We start from the raw sequence: 18,570 nt of genomic DNA, 5'->3' as shown, positions 1-18,570 counted from the left end.
TGTGATCTTGGTGTTGCCTGGAATTATGGAATTAGAGCATATTTGCTGCTTACTAAATGTTTCTTTCTTGCTTAATAGTATTTCTTTCCTTTTTGTCACCTCCTACTATTTCTCTATTTGAAAAAATAAAATTCAATCTCTGCGCACAGTCCTCAATATATCTCTCACTATCCCTCCAATAAATTACAAGGAAAACTTCTCTAGTGTTTAAGATTTAGAATCAGGTGATGCATATATTTTTAAAGACTAGTTAATAAGTACAATATCTTTTTAATCTGAAACAGACACAATATTTTCTTGGTTTTTAGAAATTCAGTTGATAGCTTTGTAGTTCCAATTGTTTGTGCATCTTGAAATCTATACTGATATGTAGCTGGGCCATTGTGAGGCCTCTTGATGCCCATTAATCCTCTCAAGTTCAAATCTGTCTCCTAAAATCTCCTTTCTTCTTTCTCCACCTCTCCCATATGCCTACCTACTTAGAGGCCATGCCACCCCCTACTGTTACGACAGTTTCTGTCCTTACCTTCTCCCTTGTATGCATTCCTCTGAGAAATGCACTTTGTGCTAAACTCAGCTTCATTTTCATCCTAGATTTAGTCCCTCTGGAATTCTGGTGAATAAAACTACTCATGCCATTATGTATTGACATTATTCAAATCTTTGTGGTTCTCTGTAAAGTGTAGCATAGTAAGCATAGTATCTATTTCTGCAACCCAAGAGTTCTTCTTGCTTGCAGTCAGTCAGATTCCATGGGTCACCTCCAAAGGTGGTTCCAAGGCTTAGTCTAGAAAATAAGCCAAGGCAAGGCTTCAGACTCCTCTTTCCCCCATGTTCATTGCTTCCTGGAACGTTTAAAGGAGTGTACTGCCTTTGTGTGTTGGGAAAAGTTCATCTGTTTAACAGTTTGCCTCTTAATTTCCCTCTGCAGCACAGATAAAGCAAATGTGGGCGATCTCCAGCCCAGATGGTTTCTGTAAAACTTTAGAGGACTTATATGGTGCCCAGGTGGTCATGGTGAAGCAGTGAGGCACTAGCAGCTATAAATCAGTGGCAATACTCTCAAATATGAGCAGTAACTTAGTATTGAGGTAGACTCTGATCAATATTATGTAAAACATATTAACACGTGAATTGGGACCTTGTTTGATTTAATTTGCTTCAAGAAACAAAGACAATTTCAGGTCCACCAATTACAGTCCAAAATCTTGAATCTAAAGTCTATCATGAAGTGATTTTTTTAACAACTTTATTGTGGTATAACTTCCATATCACACAGTTCACCTATTTAAAGGATTGAATTCAGTTTTATTAGTATATTCACATAGTGTTGCAAGAATCACCACAATATGATTTTAGAACATGTTTATTCCCCCAAGAAGGAACCCCAAACCCATCAGCAATCATTCTCCAGGTCATACCCAAAATACAATCCCTAAGTAACAATTAATTTCCCCTCTATCTTTATTCGCCTATTCTAAAAACTTAATATGAATAATATTCGTATAATATGTAATATTTTATAAGTGAGTTCTTTCATTTGCGTAACGTCTTAAAATTTCATCCATATTGTAGCATGTATGAGGACTTTATCCCTGTTCATAACCAAATAATAATCAATTGCATGGTGTTCTATAAATGAGCTAAATGTAGACTTTTTATATGTACCCTTAGTTTGTTTATTTCTTCAATGCAAGTTGAGACCCATGAGCTCCAAACCTCTCCAAATTTGAGAATCAAACTCAGATTTTCATACATTCATTTATTTTAAAAATAGTCCAAACACGTAGATTTTTAGCCATTTAGAGAGTGTCTGATTTACTTACCCTTCAAAACCTTGCCCCAAATCTGCTAGTAATAGATAAGCTAGAGCTTTGTGGTTATGAAACCCAAGCTGCGACAGCCCTTCGGATCTCTCTGACCCAGAGACACCTGACCATGCTGCTTAATAATGTCATTTGTGTAAACCACCTCTCTGAAACCCCTGTCCTCTGAATAATAGCCCGTATCATCAGGCTCATGCTGCAAGGGATGTGCGCTCTCATGTGAGGTTATGCAAACACTACCCACTAAAGCTTATGTGTTAACTGCTTCTTATAGTGACCTCATTTTCCTTGATGAATCTCCAAATCCCTTGAACCCTCTACATATGAATACATCAGATTTTGTTCATCAAATAATCCCATTGGTTTTTATGTAGTTTGTTTCCACTGTTTGGCTATCATTAATAATGCTGCTGGGAGGTTCTGTGTATGGGTTTTTGTGTGGATGAGTCTTAGGTAGATACCTAAGAGTGAAATTGCTGAATCATCTCATAAACTCTATATTTAACATTCTGAGGAACTACCAAAATAATATCCAAAAAAGCTCCATCATTTTACATTCTTACCAGCAATGTGTACGGGTGCTGATTTTTCACATCCTCCTTCAACATTTGTTACTCTGTGTGTGTGTGTGTGTGTGTGTGTGTGTGTGTGTGTGTGTGTGTGTGTGTTTATTATAGCCATCTCCACTGTGGTTTTTGCTTTGCATTTTCCTAGTGACTAATGAATGTGTTGACAATCCTTTCATGGGCGTATTGTCCATGTGTGTATCTGATTTGGAGAAATGTCTATTCAAGCCCTCTCTCATTTATTGATTGTGTTATCTTTGTATTATTGAATAATAAATGGTCTTTATATATTGAGATACAAGTCTCTTGTCAAGTGAATAATTTGAACATACTTTTTTTGCATTCTGTGGGTTATCTTTTTACTTCCATATTGGTGTTCTTTGAAGCAAGAAATTGGTAATTTTCCTAAAGTCCAGCTTATCTTTATTTCATCACTTGGGCTTTTGAAGTCATATATTTTTAAACATACTGAATTGCCTATTCTATGTTTTTGTATAAGAATCTTACAGTATTAACTCTTAAATAAGGTCTATGATCCATCCTAAGTGAATTTTTGCATATGGTGGCAGTAGAGGATGAAAGTCATCATTTTCATGTGGATATCTGTTTGCCCCAGGATCATTACTGCGAAAACAGAGATCCTAAAATAAACTTATTGTTGGGCAACTGATTTTCTACAAGCAGTATTAGATACAATGGTCCTGGGGCAATTGGATATCCGCATAAAAAAAGATGAATTTAATCCTCCACTGCCACCATATGCAAAAATTCACTCAGGATGGACCCTTTTATTTTAGGATCTCTGTTCCATTCTGTGACTTCTAGGTGTATACTTATGCCAGTACCACACTGTCGTGATTATTGCAGTGGTGTTTTAAGCTTTAAAAGTGAAAAGTGTGAGTACTCCAAATTATTTACTTTTTTGTGTAAGGCTGTTTTTAATGTTCTGCTGAGTCCCTTTCATTTATACATGAATTTTAGGATGAACATTTCAATTGCTGTACTATTGTGGCTTGAATTTTGATAGGAATTGCATAAGGATCAATTTGGGTTATTGTCTTCTTAATAATATTAACTTTCCAATCTATGAACATTTTATGCCCTCTCATTTACATAGACATTCTTTAATTTCTTGCAACAATGATTTGTGGTTTTCAGTATATGCACTTTTCACTTCTTTTGTTAGATTTTGATCTAAATATTTTATCTTTCACATGCTATTGTAAGTGAAAGTATTTTCTTAATTCAATTTTCAGTGCCATTTTTAATGGCATTCAATTTTAATGACATTTCAGTGTATAGAAATACAGTTGATTTTTGTATATTGATCTTGTATGCTGCCAGGCCTCTAACACTCTCTCTGTTTCTTTTCTCTCTCTTTTCTCTCTCTCACACACACACACACATCTTAAACTAATGTATATACCTTAAAATATTTACTAAGCTATATATATATNGCATTCTGTATAATGATGCACTCTGGACTTCATGTATCCATCAAATGCTATTGTAGTGAGTATTTCCTCTGCAAAAAAAATTCAGAAATTGAATGACGACAATAAACATTCAGAGAGCAATTGTGTAAATTAAACATAAAATGCCAGCCAAGCTTTGTCATAAGCTATATATATATATATATATATATATATACTTTAGGATATTTAATATAAAAGATCATGGCATTTGTAAGTTGAGATAAATTTTTTTTTTCACCTTTCTAGTCTGGTAAATTTCCCCTCTTTTCTTTTCTAATTTGCCTAATAAAACCTCCATTAGAATGTCGTAAAGACACAGGGAGAGTGTACCTTCCTTTCTTGTTTGTGTTCTTGGAGAGAAAACGTGAAGTCTGTTACCATTACCATAATATTAATGGTGGAGACTTGTTAGATTATCTTTTTTTTTTTTTTTTTTTTTTTTTTTTTGAGACGGAGTCTCGCTCTGTCACCCAGGCTGGAGTGCAGTGGTCGGATCTCAGCTCACTGCAAGCTCCGCCTCCCGGGTTCACGCCATTCTCCTGCCTCAGCCTCCCGGTTAGATTATCTTTACCAGCTTGCGGGTGTTTCTTTTTCTTCCTACTTTGTTGATTGTTTTTATCAATAAAACATATTGAATATTGTCAAATACATGTTCTAGGTAATTGACATGAGCCTCTGTTTTGTCTCTTCTTTATTCTATTGGCATGGGTATTACATTAAATATTTGCTGGACATTAAATCAACATTTCAGTAATAAGATAAATCCCATTTGGTCATAGTGCATAATCTCTTTTGTATTTTGCTGGATTTGGTGTGCCAGAACTGTGTTGAGAATTCTTACATTTACATTCATAGGGGATATTGGTATTCAGGAGGGTGTGTGTGTGTGTGTTTGTGTGTGTGTGTGTGTGTGTGTGTGTGTGTGTGTTCATCTTGTCAAGTGTTGGTTGGATTTTGGTATTGTAATGTTGAAGGTCTCGCAGAATAAGTCAGAATATGCTCCCTCAACTTCCTTTTTTTTTTTTTTTTTAGTCTTCAGAGGTTTTATATTAATTATTCTTGAATTGTTTGGTAGAATTCAACTGTGAAGACATCTTGTTCTGAAATTTTCTTTGTGGGAGGTTTTTGAAATTGCTAATTTGATCTCTTTATGTGTTGTAGTCCTAATCAGATCTTTTAAACCTTTGAAGCATTATTAATTTTCGTCTTTCTAAAAATGTATTCATTTCATCAATGTTGTTTAATTTGTTGGCATAAAGTTGTTCATAGTCTTTGTTATAGTACATTTTTTAATTGTTGGAAGGTTGATAGTCATGTTTCTTCTTTACTGATTTTAGTAATTTCATTGTTTTTTGTAAGAATTATAACTAAGCATTTGTCATTTTTGTGAATCCTTTCAAAGGAACAATTTGGTGTGTTAATTTTACCTATAGTTTTCATTCTTTACATTATTAATTTCCACTTTAGTCTTTATCTTTACTCCTTCTGATTGCTTTGAGATTAGTTTGCTCTTCTTTTTTTCCTGTTTTTTTGTTTTTTTTTTTTTTTTTAGACGGAGTCTCGCTCTTTTGCCCAGGCTGGAGTGCAGTAGCGCGATCTAGGCTCTGCGATCTCGGCTCACTGCACAAGCTCTGCCTCCCGGGTTCACGCCATTCTCCTGCCTCAACCTCCCAAGTAGCTGGGACTACAGGCACCCGCCACCATGTCTGGCTAATTTTTTTTTTTTTTTTTTTTTTTTTTTTTTTTTTTTAGTAGAGACAGGGTTTCACCATGTTAGTCAGGATGATCTCGATCTCTTGACCTCATGATCCACCCCTCAGCCTCTCAAAGTGCTGGGATTACAGGTGTGAGCCACCGTGCCTGGCCTTTTTCGTGTTTCTTAATGGGGTGGTTGAATTATTGATTTGAGTTTTTTTAAACATTATAGGCACTTACAGTTATAAATCTACCTATGTGCACTTTATTTATTATATACATTTGTATGTTCTGTTCTAATTTTAATTAATCTCCAAATGTGTTTTTTAATTTCCCTATACTTTATTCTTTAAATAATTGGTTATTTTAGACTGCATTGTTTGACCTTTTTCATCTTTTAATTTCCCCAATTACAGAAATTCTCATATTTTCTTCTGTAGTTCTCAGATGTACCAAAATTTTTTAGTTGATTTTAATTTAATTATATTGTAGTTGAGGAAGATACGTTGTAAAATTTTAATCTTAGTTATTTCTTCTCTCAGATCAAATCTAGGGTTGAGCTCCTCTAGTAAATTTTTTTCATTTTGTTATTGTATTTTCATCTCTATAATTGCTACATGGCTTTTAAAAAGTAAATTCTCTTTTTAATAACATTTTCTATTTGATGAGATATTATCAACTATCTTCCTTCCTTTAATTCTTTATGCATGGTTATATTTGGTTCTTTCAAGATGTTTATAATGTTACTTTGACCTCCTTGCTTTCCAAGTCCACTGTCTGGTTCAATGACTAGTTTCTCTGATTTTCTCCTTCAATGACTAGTTTCTCTGATTTTCTCCCCCGATGTGTGGATCCCATTTTTCTGTTTCTTTGCATGTCTTAAAATTGTGGGAAATTGACTTTATAAGTAATATAGTCTAACAGTTCTAGTTACTCAACCACCAGTCCCCTTCCTGGGGGTTGTTGTTGTTTGCTTGGTCATTTTTCTCTTTAGTGAATTGAATGAACTCATTTCGCGAAATCTATTACCCCACAGTTTTAGCCTCTGCCTGCTCAGAATTTTTCTGTTTTCTATCTTTAATCATGGCCACATATGATATTGTCTAATGGCAGTATAAACAGCCTGCTGGTCAATGGCTATTCTTAAGACCCTTTAGCCAGTTAGATTTTTACTTTTTACCATTGTACTGCTGCATCTGAGTCAGAGTAGCATGTTGTTCAGTTAGTATTTGGTATGAAGCTGCATTTAAGTCCTTTGTGCAGGTGGAGCTCCTGCCACATCAAAAGTTTTGTGTTTACCTTGGAGGACACTTTCACATCTGCCTCATGCTATGCAGTGATTGGTAGTAAGAAAGTAAAGCTTAATATGTATAATTACCTTACCAATCCCCAGAGTTGATCGTGGTCCCATGAGAGCTCTTCTTGATTGTCCCTTTGCATGTATCACAGAACCACCAACTTCCTCATAATTGCAACCTGCTGGATTTTTACTACTTTCAACATCAGACAAGTTTACACTCTGTCCAAATAAAGTATGTCCCCTGAGACAAAGCTGTAGAGCCCTTTGTCCTTTTGGCCTCTGCTACCCCTGAGAGGAATGCCTATACCAATGCAACAAAACTGGGTGTTGGGACCCTCATACCCTCTAGGGATACCTTCCCTCTTTAAGGGGGCATTGGTGGTGGTGGTGGTGGTGGTGGTGATAGGGATTGCAGCCCTTGGTCTTCTCATTTATCCTTACGAATGTGGAACTTCTGCTCTACAAGAGACCAAAGGAAAGGAGAGGAAGTCCCAGTATGCTTGACGTGGTGGATCTGAAATAGAGCTTTTATCCTCTGAGACGCACTGGGGAAAAGGAAGTCTTGGTTCTCTCCTCCACACCCACTAGAAATGGTGTTTCTACAACTCAGGACTGGCAAGAAGGATGAGAAACACAGCTGGCAATGAGTGTTATTTTGCTTGCTGAATACACTTAAGAACATTTCTAGAGACTTTAAATGATAATTATTAACTAATTTTCTCAGTGAACTTGCTGCTTTGCTGTGTAGAATGTCAGCATAACTCCTTACTCTGCCATTCCAGAAGCATTACATCCTACTTTTAAATTTCACTCTCAGAATGCACCTATCATCATTTATTTTTTATTCAGTCCTGATTAACTACATAAAATTGGGAATTCAGGAAGACCACACAGGGGTATGATAGAGTCTAAGTGCCTTCAGACAATTTTGATGGTATCACTACAACTGGAATTTTCTCTAAACTTACTCTGAGCTGATTTTCTGAGCAGCTCGCCATCAATCCCCAGTGGGGGGCTTCCTGGAAACCTTCAATCTATCCCTGCAGGAGCATTTTCCCTTATTTTGTTGATACAGAATTTGAACGCAATTTGAAAATTCAAAGTGTTCTCCATCATAGGTATCCTTCTTCTACACGTTGTTAAATAATCAAAATGGAGATCTCCTTGAATTTTTAGCAAGATTTCTATACATCACAAAGCAATGTCTAAATAGGACTCAAATTCTTTTTTTCTCATTCTCTTTTTTTCTTTTTTTGAGACAGTCTTACTCTGTCACCTAGGCTGGAGTGCAGTGGCGTGATCTCGGTGCACTGCAACCTCTGCTTTCTGGGTTCCCACAATTCTCCTGCCTCAACTTCCCAAGTAGCTGGGACTACAGGTGTGTGCCACCACACCCAGCAAATTTTTGTATTTTTTAGTAGAGACAGGGTTTCATCCTGTTGGCCAGGCTGTTGTTGAACTTCTGGCCTCAAGTGATCTGCTTGCCTTGCCCCTCCAAAGTGTTGGGATTACAGGCTTGAGCCGCCACGCCGGGACTTTTTTCCCCGATCTTGTCACATTACTTCTGGTAAATTCGTTCAGTGTCTGACAGAAAGTAGGTTGTACCTTATTTTAGTCATAACTGAGTCCCAGTTTCCCCTCTTCTGTACATCTTATATTAGGATAGTATACTTCTTGCAGGTGAATAACCAATATTGATACATTATTATTATCTAAAGTCCACATTTTCTTCAGTTTTCCTTAGTTATTACCTATGATTATTTTTATATTCCAGGATCCCCTCCATTGCATTTAGTTGTCATGTCTGCTTAGGCTCCTCTTGGCTTTGACAGGTTCTCAGATTTTTCTTATTTTCAGCGACTTTAACCATTTTAAGAAGTACTGGTGAGGCATGTTATAGGAAATCTCTTAATTGATACTTACTTGTCTTATGATTAGAGTGGGGTTACAGATTTTTGGGAGAAAGACCACAGAGGTAAATGATCAATTTCAGAATACACCATCAAGGGTTTTCTTTTTTTTTATTTTATTTATTTATTTTTATTTTTTTGAGACGGAGTCTTGCTCTGTCGCCCAGGCTGGAGTGCAGTGGCCGGATCTCAGCTCACTGCAAGCTCCGCCTCCCGGGTTTACGCCATTCTCCTGCCTCAGCCTCCCGAGTAGCTGGGACTACAGGTGCCCGCCACCACGCCCGGCTAATTTTTTGTATTTTTTGGTAGAAACAGGGTTTCACCGTGTTAGCCAGGATGGTCTCGATCTCCTGACCTCGTGATCCGCCCGTCTCGGCCTCCCAAAGTGCTGGGATTACAGGCTTGAGCCACTGCGCCCGGCCCATCAAGGGTTTTCAAACAATGCAGTTAAAATCGCACCACAAAAATAAAGATGTGATCGAATTTCTTTTCTCCTTAAAAAGAGAAATTCTGTCCCTTGCCATAAAGTACTGTCCCATGTTGAGTTTCTTTCTTTCTTTTTTTTTTTTTTTCTTGGCTTGTAGGAGATACCAGTAGCAGCCATTTTCATTTCGGTTAAAATTTGGGCCGGGCGCGGTGTCTCACGCCTGTAATCCCAGCACTTTGGGAGGCCAAGGCGGGTGGATCACAAGGTCAGGGGTTCAATGCCAGCCTGGTCAAGATACTAAAAATGCAAAAAATAAAAACAAAAAATAAAAATAACGGGGCTTGTTGGCGCACGCCTGTAATCCCAGCTACTCAGGAGGCTGAGGCAGAGAATTGCTTAAACCTGGAAGGCGGAGGTTGCAGTGAGACGAGATCACGCCACTGCACTCCAGCCTGGGTGACCAAGCGAGACTCTGTCTCAAAATAATAAATAAATAAATAAATACATAAATAAATAAATAAAATTCAAATAGCATATTTTGGCTTCCTAACATACTTGTGAAGTAGAGAGTAGAATCTGGACAAGCTAGAGAGGCAGGATTAATGAACCCCATAAATTAAGAGCATTGAGTAATAATCACCTACAGGCACCTCTGTTTTACTGGTAAGAATTAGCAGAGATTGGTTTACTATGTCTGCCTCTCAGCAGGCAGTTTATAAAACAAAAGAGTGAGTGTTAAGGGTTTGCTATACCAGAGACAGAGTCGTACTTCCTTTCGGGATAGGTTTAACTGGAACCAAAAAAGCTGCATTAGGAATGTATGCTTATTCCCAAGGCTTTTCAAAAAGTACCATGTTTTCCTGAACAAAGCTTAAAATTTGCATAACAATGCCTATTGAAACTTTCAAATAATTTTCCTGGGAGTCATATTCTTAAACTATCAGATTTGTTTGAAGTCTTTAACTATTTACTGATTATAATGCATTTCATACCATGGGAAGCAGAAAGCTTAATTTATGAAGTTAAGTCAAAGAAAATAATGTTTTCAAGGTAAAGAATAACAGTAAAAAATATAAAGCATATTTTGACATTTTAATAATTTTGGATTACATAAGTTATGCTGCCATTGGTTTTTTTTTTTATAACATGGAAAATAAAGCATCCCCTTATATTGTTTAATGGGGATCATTTTTGATTACTATTTCAAATTAAAGGGTCATTTATTCACCAGAGGAGGTGGGGGAAGTTGTATTATTTTCCTTCTACATTTTAAGAAGTGCCCTTGAAAAATTACTCCATGGAATATTAATTTTAAATAGACCACAAGCATAGTCACCATTAAAGAGTTCTCCAGTATGCAGTTAGTATTATGCTACCCATAATAGAGAACCCCTTTTAATAATTAACAAATCTTTCAGCTTAATAAGTTGTCCCTGACAAAGAGAACCCTTTCAATGTAATTTATATTGAACATATTTGACCTTTTTCAAGAGTTATTCTTAGAAGCAAACATGCCCCATTTAAATAAATAACTAGGGAAACCACAGCCTTTGTATATCTTTTAGCTTTGGAGGCACACTTAAAGAAAGTGTTACTGTCAGTAAGTATTTCACAACTGAATATCTGCTGCTTTGATATATGACCATTTTTTAAAAAAAAAAATCCTTCCTGCTAAAAGGGATGTTGGGCTCCAGAGAGTCATCATCACAGTTAAGAAGTCTTTGAAAAACCACTCTGGCTCTCCAAAAGATGAGGAAGCATAGACAAATATAAATATTTTATCACTGTGCCTAAAATCAGGTACATGGAATAAAACGTACCTCTGATGATGTCCTTTGTAGCAAATCTGTCTTTCTTAAGGTTCACATATTTCCATAGGGTGCTGACCCCACAGAATAAGCTTTCTATTCTTGCTTTTATAACAACACCATTGGTGCTGGGGCAAGTGTACCCAGGTTGATGGCTTGATATAGTTTTTCCTTGTAATTTAGCCTGTGTTTCATGCCTGGGGGAGTTGTTTCCCTTTCACTTAAGAACTGGAGTCCTTCAGTCTCCTTGCATTATTTTTGTTGTGATATAGCACTTTAAAAGCTCCCTGGCTGACAACCGTGGCCAGAGTCTGGGATCTGCTGGGAGCAGCATCATGTACCGAAAATAACATTGGTTCATCTGTTCACTGAAGGACTGCAGTGTTATACAGACTTGAAATGGATTTTAGGATTATAAAACAATGACAGGAGTTAGGAAATGCACTCTCATACACGTTCTCATTGAGGGATGAGATTAAAAACTATTTACTTAGTCATATTTATATACAGCTCCACAAATAAAATAACATTGTTGATTGTGTCCCCACAGTTCAAACGCTACTCAACAGATAGTTACGTAGCATAAAACTATGCTGTGCCTTCATTTAAAATGATACTTCAGATCTATCTTGTTCCAAAGTCAATATTTTTATTACTCTATTAAGTAATTTATTTATTTGTAATAATATCAATGCCAGAAGCAATTCTCAAATTTAGAATTGTCAAGTAGGTCAAACAGGCTGTCATCTCATCTGTCAGAACCCAGGACTACATTCATAGTTCAAGTTCACTAGGAAGAGCTGCCTGGAACAGTTGGAAACCCTCATACCCACTTTTCTGTACAACAGCTACTTCTTATCACTCAACCTGGTGACCTGTTTAGTGCCTTGCTGGGCTGTTGGAACACTTTCTGAATTTTCAGTCACTATGCAATCATGTAAGAACACTGACCCTGTCTATTATTTCCTGCCTCTGCCTAAAATTATGTCCTTCCCAAGTCCTTGTGGGTGGAAAGCTGGGAGTCTTGGATCTCTGGACTTCAAAGGAACTATATTGACCTGATAGCTTAAATCTCCTAATTTTACAAAAGAGCTAAAAGTGTCTGAAAGCTTAAGTTGCCCAGTATTGAAATACCTGCTTAGGTTTTGAAAAATAACTTGAAACTCAAGTTTGTAGGCACATATTCCTTATTTTACTAGGATTGGAAACCCCTGAGGTTTTGTGTATTTTTACATCTGTTAACAGTGGGACAACACAGTAGAGGATCTAAGAGTGTGAGCTCTGTAGTCAGACTGCCCAGATTCAAGCCTACCTGCTATGTACTAACATGTAGATCATGATCAAGTCATTTAGCATCTGTTTCTCCATTTCTTCATCAAATGGATGTAATAATACCACCTCCTTCACAGGGCTGTTATATAGGCACAGAACATACAACACTATGTAGAACGTTGTAAGTTTTCAATAAAGGTTAGCTATTACCATTCAATGAATTATTCATTCAAACTTAACGAAGATGTACTTGGTGCCTATCATTTGCCAGGTAATAGTATAGACCCCAGGAACAGAATGACTGATAAAATAGGCACCATTACTCCTCTCCGGCTTCTCTTTACCCCACCACTCCACCCAGAAAAGAGTAAACAATCACATAAGTATACTTCTAATATAAATTACTTTAATTACTGTTATTAATATGAATTAAAACTAAGGAGTTTGGACTCAGGAAAGGAAGAGAATGGCAAGGGTTGAGCATGCAGAGGTCGATTATGCAGGTCTTGTTAAATTCGTAAATATCATGTTACAGTTCTGGATTTTAATATGTTCAAGGAGAAAGTTTTATGTTTTTAATTACAGGTGCTTCTGCTAAGTATGATGTGCAAGTTTTTTAAAAGCATTGCATTCTGCAAAATTCATATTAAAATAATAGGGCTCATAGAGAAAAAAAAGATAAGTGCAGATCCCCAAAACTTGTACAATCACCACCGGCAATCACCATCCCAGTGAAAATATCAGCAAAAATAAACTATTGCTAAATAAATACCTAGTAAATATAAAATTCTATTCTTACAAAAATAAGGTAATTTGATAACATGGATACAAGTAAGGTTCAGCCTACTTTGAGAGAGAGGCACAAAAATCTGGAAGAAGCACAGCACAGTATGATAGAATTTGTGTCCGACAAGAGCCAAAGTAAGAACAGAATGTGGGCCTGAGGGAAACAGGCATCATATTCTACATTGCACTCCTCTGTGGCTCCAGTTAACTTCAGCTTTATTACCATAGTTTGCATTTAGCTGCTGTTGTTTCGTGGTGCAAACTGTTTACGTGTTGGTGAATTGGCTTATGAAACAACACACAGTAGTCATCCCTTATCCTGCATCATTTTTCATGGTTTCAGTAACCAGTGATAAACTGCAGTCCAAAAATATTACATAGAAACCTACAGAAATAAACAATTTATAAGGTTTAAACTGTGCACCATTTAGAGTAGCATGATGAAATTTTGCAGCATGTACTTCTGTCCCACCTGCGATGTGTATTGTCTTTTTGTGCAGTGGATTCACGTGGTAGACACTCCCTGCCCATGAGTCACTTATCCTTCTTGATTAGCAGATTGACTGTCACAGTATTGAGTGCTTATATTCAAGAAAGCCTTAGGTTAGTTAATAATGGCCCCGAAGTACAAGAATAGTGATGCTGGCAACTTGGATATGCCAAAGAGGAACCATAAAGTGTGCCCTTTATGTGAAAAGGTGAAAGTTCTCTACTTAATAAGGAAAGAAAATAAATCATATGCTGAGGTTGCTATGGTAAGAATAAACCTCTCCATGAAATTGTGAAGAATGAAAAAGAAATCCCTTCTAGTTTTGCTGTCCCACCTCCCAAAACTCCAAAAGTTACAGCCCCATGATACGTGCTTAGTTAAAATGGAAAAAGTATAAAATTTGTGGGTGGAAGACATAAACAGCAACGTGTTCTGATTGATGGATAACAGCTTCGGTACTCTCCTTGGTTTCAGGCATCTCCTGGGCATTTTGGAATATATCCTTCACAAATAAGCAGGGACTACTGCACTTTGCATGTTAAATTCACATTTCTCTCTACTTACCAATCACTTATTCACTAACTTCCCCACACTATAGACACATATTCTAGCACAACCGACAGATGGAAAGTGATGTGAGTGGATGAAAACTTCTAAAAGATTACTCTGATAGGGAGTCATAACTCAGATTTTAGACACCTTTGACTTCTAAGGGAAAGGGAGAATTTGGACCAGACTGGAGACAATGATGATGAATGTAGTCATATGTCCAACCTCAAAAATCTCTAATATACAATGAAAAGACACTTGTCTTGAGAGATGACCTTAGATGTCAGTGTTTTCTAAAGTCTGAGTGTTAATACCTCATATCCCCAAAATAGTGAAAGAGAAGGTTTAATAGAACAGGAAGGCAGAAATACAACCTAATGGCATATTCTAGAATAGATTTGGGAAGTCAGAGTTTCTGTCACCCACTTTTCTCCTTATATTTATCTCCCAATCTGAACGGATATGCTTGGAATAGGATTGGTATGAGTATGGGATGAAACATGGAAGAAACAAAAAAATTCAAGAAATTAAAACACCTTAGAGGTTAATCCTAGCAATTTAAACTTAAAAACAAATGAGAAAACAAACATACATTACCCTGCTTACACGTTATTGAAATAGATGCAAAATGCTCTCTTACTTTCTAATGTATTTTTACCACAAATATGATGGCAGTTCATGTTAGATATTTTACTTTGAATGTTAAGAATAAATTGCTTAAATAGAAATCACACTTTGTGATTCAGACTGTATTTTCTAAATCAGTGCTGTCCAATGGAAAATAATTCAAAATGTAAATGTGAGTTGCATATCAAATTTTAATTTGCCCATAAACATATTAAAAAATTGGAAAGAGGCCGGGCGAGGTGGCTCACACCTGTAATCCTGGCACTTTGGGAGGCTGAGGCAGGCAGATCCTGAGGTCAGGAAATAGAGATCATACTGGCCAACATGGTGAAACACCGTCTCTACTTTTAAAAATACAAAAAATTAGCCGGGTCTGGTGGCACACACCTATAGTCCCAGCTACTCGGGAGACTGAGGCAGAAGAATCACTTGAACCCGGGAGGCGGAGATTACAGTGAACCGAGATTACACCACTGCACTCCAGCCTGGGAGACAGAGCAAGATTCCATCTTAAAAAAATAAATAAAAATAAATAAATAAGCAAAATTAATTTTAATAATGTGTATTTATTTATCCTTAAATATCCAAAATACCATCATGTCAAGTAATAAAAAAAGATATGATATCTTCTTATTTTTTGTACTGTCTTTGAAATTCAACATATAATTTAAAAGTAGAGCACATCATGATCCCAAACTGCCACATTTTAACTAAAAAGGCACATATGACTAGTGGTTTCCATATTGGACAAGGCAGATCTAACTTAAGTTTTTATAAATATTATTTTGTCAGAATGAAAAGATCAAAAAAAAGACAAAGTATGCTTTTGCCAATATCTAACAGTTACAGTTACACTCTTATAAAGAAGAAAAAATTATATCCGCTTTTATTTTTATTTTTTAGGTTTGCCGTGTAAAATACTTTTCCGACATTCCCCATCTCACATCTTATCTCAAGTATGGTGAATTACTACTTCCACATTTAATATTTAAATTTCAATATTTATGAAGAACTCATTAAGCATTTTTATTACATTACACATAAGTGAATACGCATTGATCTGAATTGCAGCTGACTAGTTGACAAAAATGCCATGTTTTATAGACATTTAATTAAACATGCATTGATTTTGATTTTAGTTCTCTTTTTTTGGAAGCATTATATATATTTTCTGGCTTCCAACATTTTTGGCCCTTAGCAACCTTACAGGCTCGAAGCACTGTGACCCTAGAGCCAAATGCATAAAATCACCCTGGTGCTAGAGCCACATTTCATCATGCCTGCTTAGAAAATACAGGAATGCTTTTATTCCTTTAGACCCCAGTGCAATTATCACCTACCACAGGCTTTGGCCAACTTGGGTTTTACCCTCAGGATATTCTTGTTTGCTTTTTCTTCTCCCCCATCAGCATAATTTGCCCTCAGTTATTTATTTGACTGTTTATTTTCTGTTTGTGATTTTAGAAAGACAAAGATTGTGTCTGTTTTCTTATCTACCAGATAATTAAAGACAGTGTATTATAGACACTCAATGAATATTAGACAAGTGAATTTAAAAACATTTGTTATAAGAGAAAGCTCAAAAGTCATTTTACCTAAATGCAGAGTAAAAGTTGTGCTTCTGGTAGGGATCCAGCTTTTCTCTGAGCTACACAACATCTATAAAGTAATACTCACATTGTCAAGGTTTCTGGTATATCTAGGCTAGAGAAACATTTTTTAAGATAATTTAAATTTATAAAGACTTCTAACATCGTATCCATCATTTACATTGTAGTAAGATCATTCAATTTTACATGTAAGAATTTCTCTTGTTCTTTAGATCGTCTTATCTTTCTATTCTCTAACTTCAGGGGCTTTTTGCTTTTTAAGAATTGTGTTTTCTTTATTCTCTACATTGTGGTTCTTAATTTTGGCATTTTTTTTGATCCCCTAGGGGATATGTGGCAATGTCTGGAGATACTTTTTTCTTGTCACAAACCAGATATGGGAAGGGGTGCTGCTGTCATCTATTAAATAGAAGAAAAAAGTGCTACTAGAAATCTTAAAATGCACAAAATAGCTTCCCAGCAATAATGAATTATCAACCCTAAGATGTCAATAATGCTGAAGTTGCAAGATCCTGCTCTAACTTAATAGCTCACTTTAAAATAGCAATCTGTATTTTTCTCCTTAAAATGTTTTGCCAATTGTTTGAAAATATCATTTCTGTTTATAATGCACCTTTTGCTTCCTTGTAACTAATATTTTCTCAAGTCTGTAAAAAACTCAGACAATTTATGCAAGTTAAAATGGCGAATAGCGGTGACCGTTTACTAATATAATTCTTTTATAGTCTTTCTTCTCCGTTTCCTTAAATGTTGGCAGATATAGGGAGAGTTGTGATGAATATCATCATGCAATATTATTAATTTAATGTATCTTTGTTAATCTATTTCATAGGTCCCTTTAGATGGAATATAATACAGCAGAAGCCTTTTCATCAAAAGGATTAATGCCTGCATTATCATTTCTGCAATAAAACAAGAAGCTAAGTGGTGGAGGCCACAGACACCTCAAACCTGGATTCCACAATTCTACGTTAAGTTTTGGAGTTTTTATTACTCTGCTGTAGGAAAGCCTTTGCCAATGCTTACAAGGAACTGTTTATCCCTGCTTCTCTGGGTTCTGTTTGATGGAGGTCTCCTAACACCACTACAACCACAGCCACAGCAGACTTTAGCCACAGAGCCAAGAGAAAATGTTATCCATCTGCCAGGACAACGGTCACATTTCCAACGTGTTAAACGTGGCTGGGTATGGAATCAATTTTTTGTGCTGGAAGAATACATGGGCTCCGAGCCTCAGTATGTGGGAAAGGTAATGGCGTGTTTCTTTTGACAACCACTTGATAGGAAGGGGGAATATGCATTGTGTATTTTGTATGGATGTTTTGCATGGGAGTTGAACAAACCAGTGACTAGAACACTGGAATTGAAATCCAAGAGAGCCGGTTTATCTTCCTGACTTAATGGCCCGGGTAAGCTTCAGAATATCATTTAAACCTCCTTTGCTTTAATTATTCCTGATTATTTTAATGAAAATAAGATAGGTTTGGTTCAATTTTCGACATTCTTTGCTGAAGACATGAAGTTAAAATCTGAAAATGTTATTAAGCATAATTGTAACCATAGTTAGAACGATAGTATCAGTATAGTTTATCATTTTTATTGCTCACAGCCAAATTGGAGATGTTTAGCAATAAGAGACACAGAAGAATCACCAGGCATAAATGATCTAAACTGATCTTGGTGTTCTTTAATGACAAGGATGTATTTCTTCTTCTTTCCCATTAAAATGTGACGTGCCATTTGGATTGTGGTTCTGAAGTATTCAATTTGGCTTGCTAAAGCTTTATAAATAATTTCTATATATTCAGCAGATATTTATAAATGTATTTATGGCTGAAGTAATAAATTTTGGAACCCAAATATGTACACATCAACAGAGCATACAATTTAAAAATCTTATGGCAACTTTATGGAAATTTAATTTTTTTCACAAAATACTTGGTGGCAACTGTCTGTTTCAGGACAGTTATGTTCTACTACTTATTTTTGTTTAATAAAAAATTTTTCGCCCATGTCTAGAACAGTGTGACTTCTCCATCACACACAAAAAAATTTCCCCCAGAAATACGTATTATATTTTATTTTGATTTTGTGAATTCTTTTTTTTTCTACATACCTTGTTTTCTTTTCTTTTTTCTTTTTTTTTTTTTATTATACTTTAAGTTCTAGGGTACATGTGCATAACGTGCAGGTTTGTTACATATGTATACTTGTGCCATGTTGGTGTGC

At 36.1% G+C, this 18,570-nt stretch overlaps 1 protein-coding gene across 1 annotated transcript in view; it reads left to right on the top strand.

Annotated features, from left to right (window-relative positions):
* LOC108534844 (cadherin-12-like) overlaps positions 1-18,570 on the top strand; it is a 461,181-nt gene that overhangs the window by 125,624 nt on the left and 316,987 nt on the right. Inside the window, exon 2 of the mRNA XM_017880401.1 lies at positions 17,174-17,590. Coding sequence (XP_017735890.1) covers positions 17,360-17,590 — 231 coding nt within the window. The 5' untranslated portion in view covers positions 17,174-17,359. The remainder of the gene's footprint in view (positions 1-17,173; positions 17,591-18,570) is intronic.

Source organism: Rhinopithecus bieti, unplaced genomic scaffold, assembly GCF_001698545.2.
Source record: "Rhinopithecus bieti isolate Rb0 unplaced genomic scaffold, ASM169854v2 scaffold_11401, whole genome shotgun sequence".
Classification (NCBI taxonomy): Eukaryota; Metazoa; Chordata; class Mammalia; order Primates; family Cercopithecidae; genus Rhinopithecus; species Rhinopithecus bieti.
The sequence above is the reverse complement of the archived record's forward strand: the minus strand, read 5'-3'. Positions and strand labels throughout refer to the sequence as shown.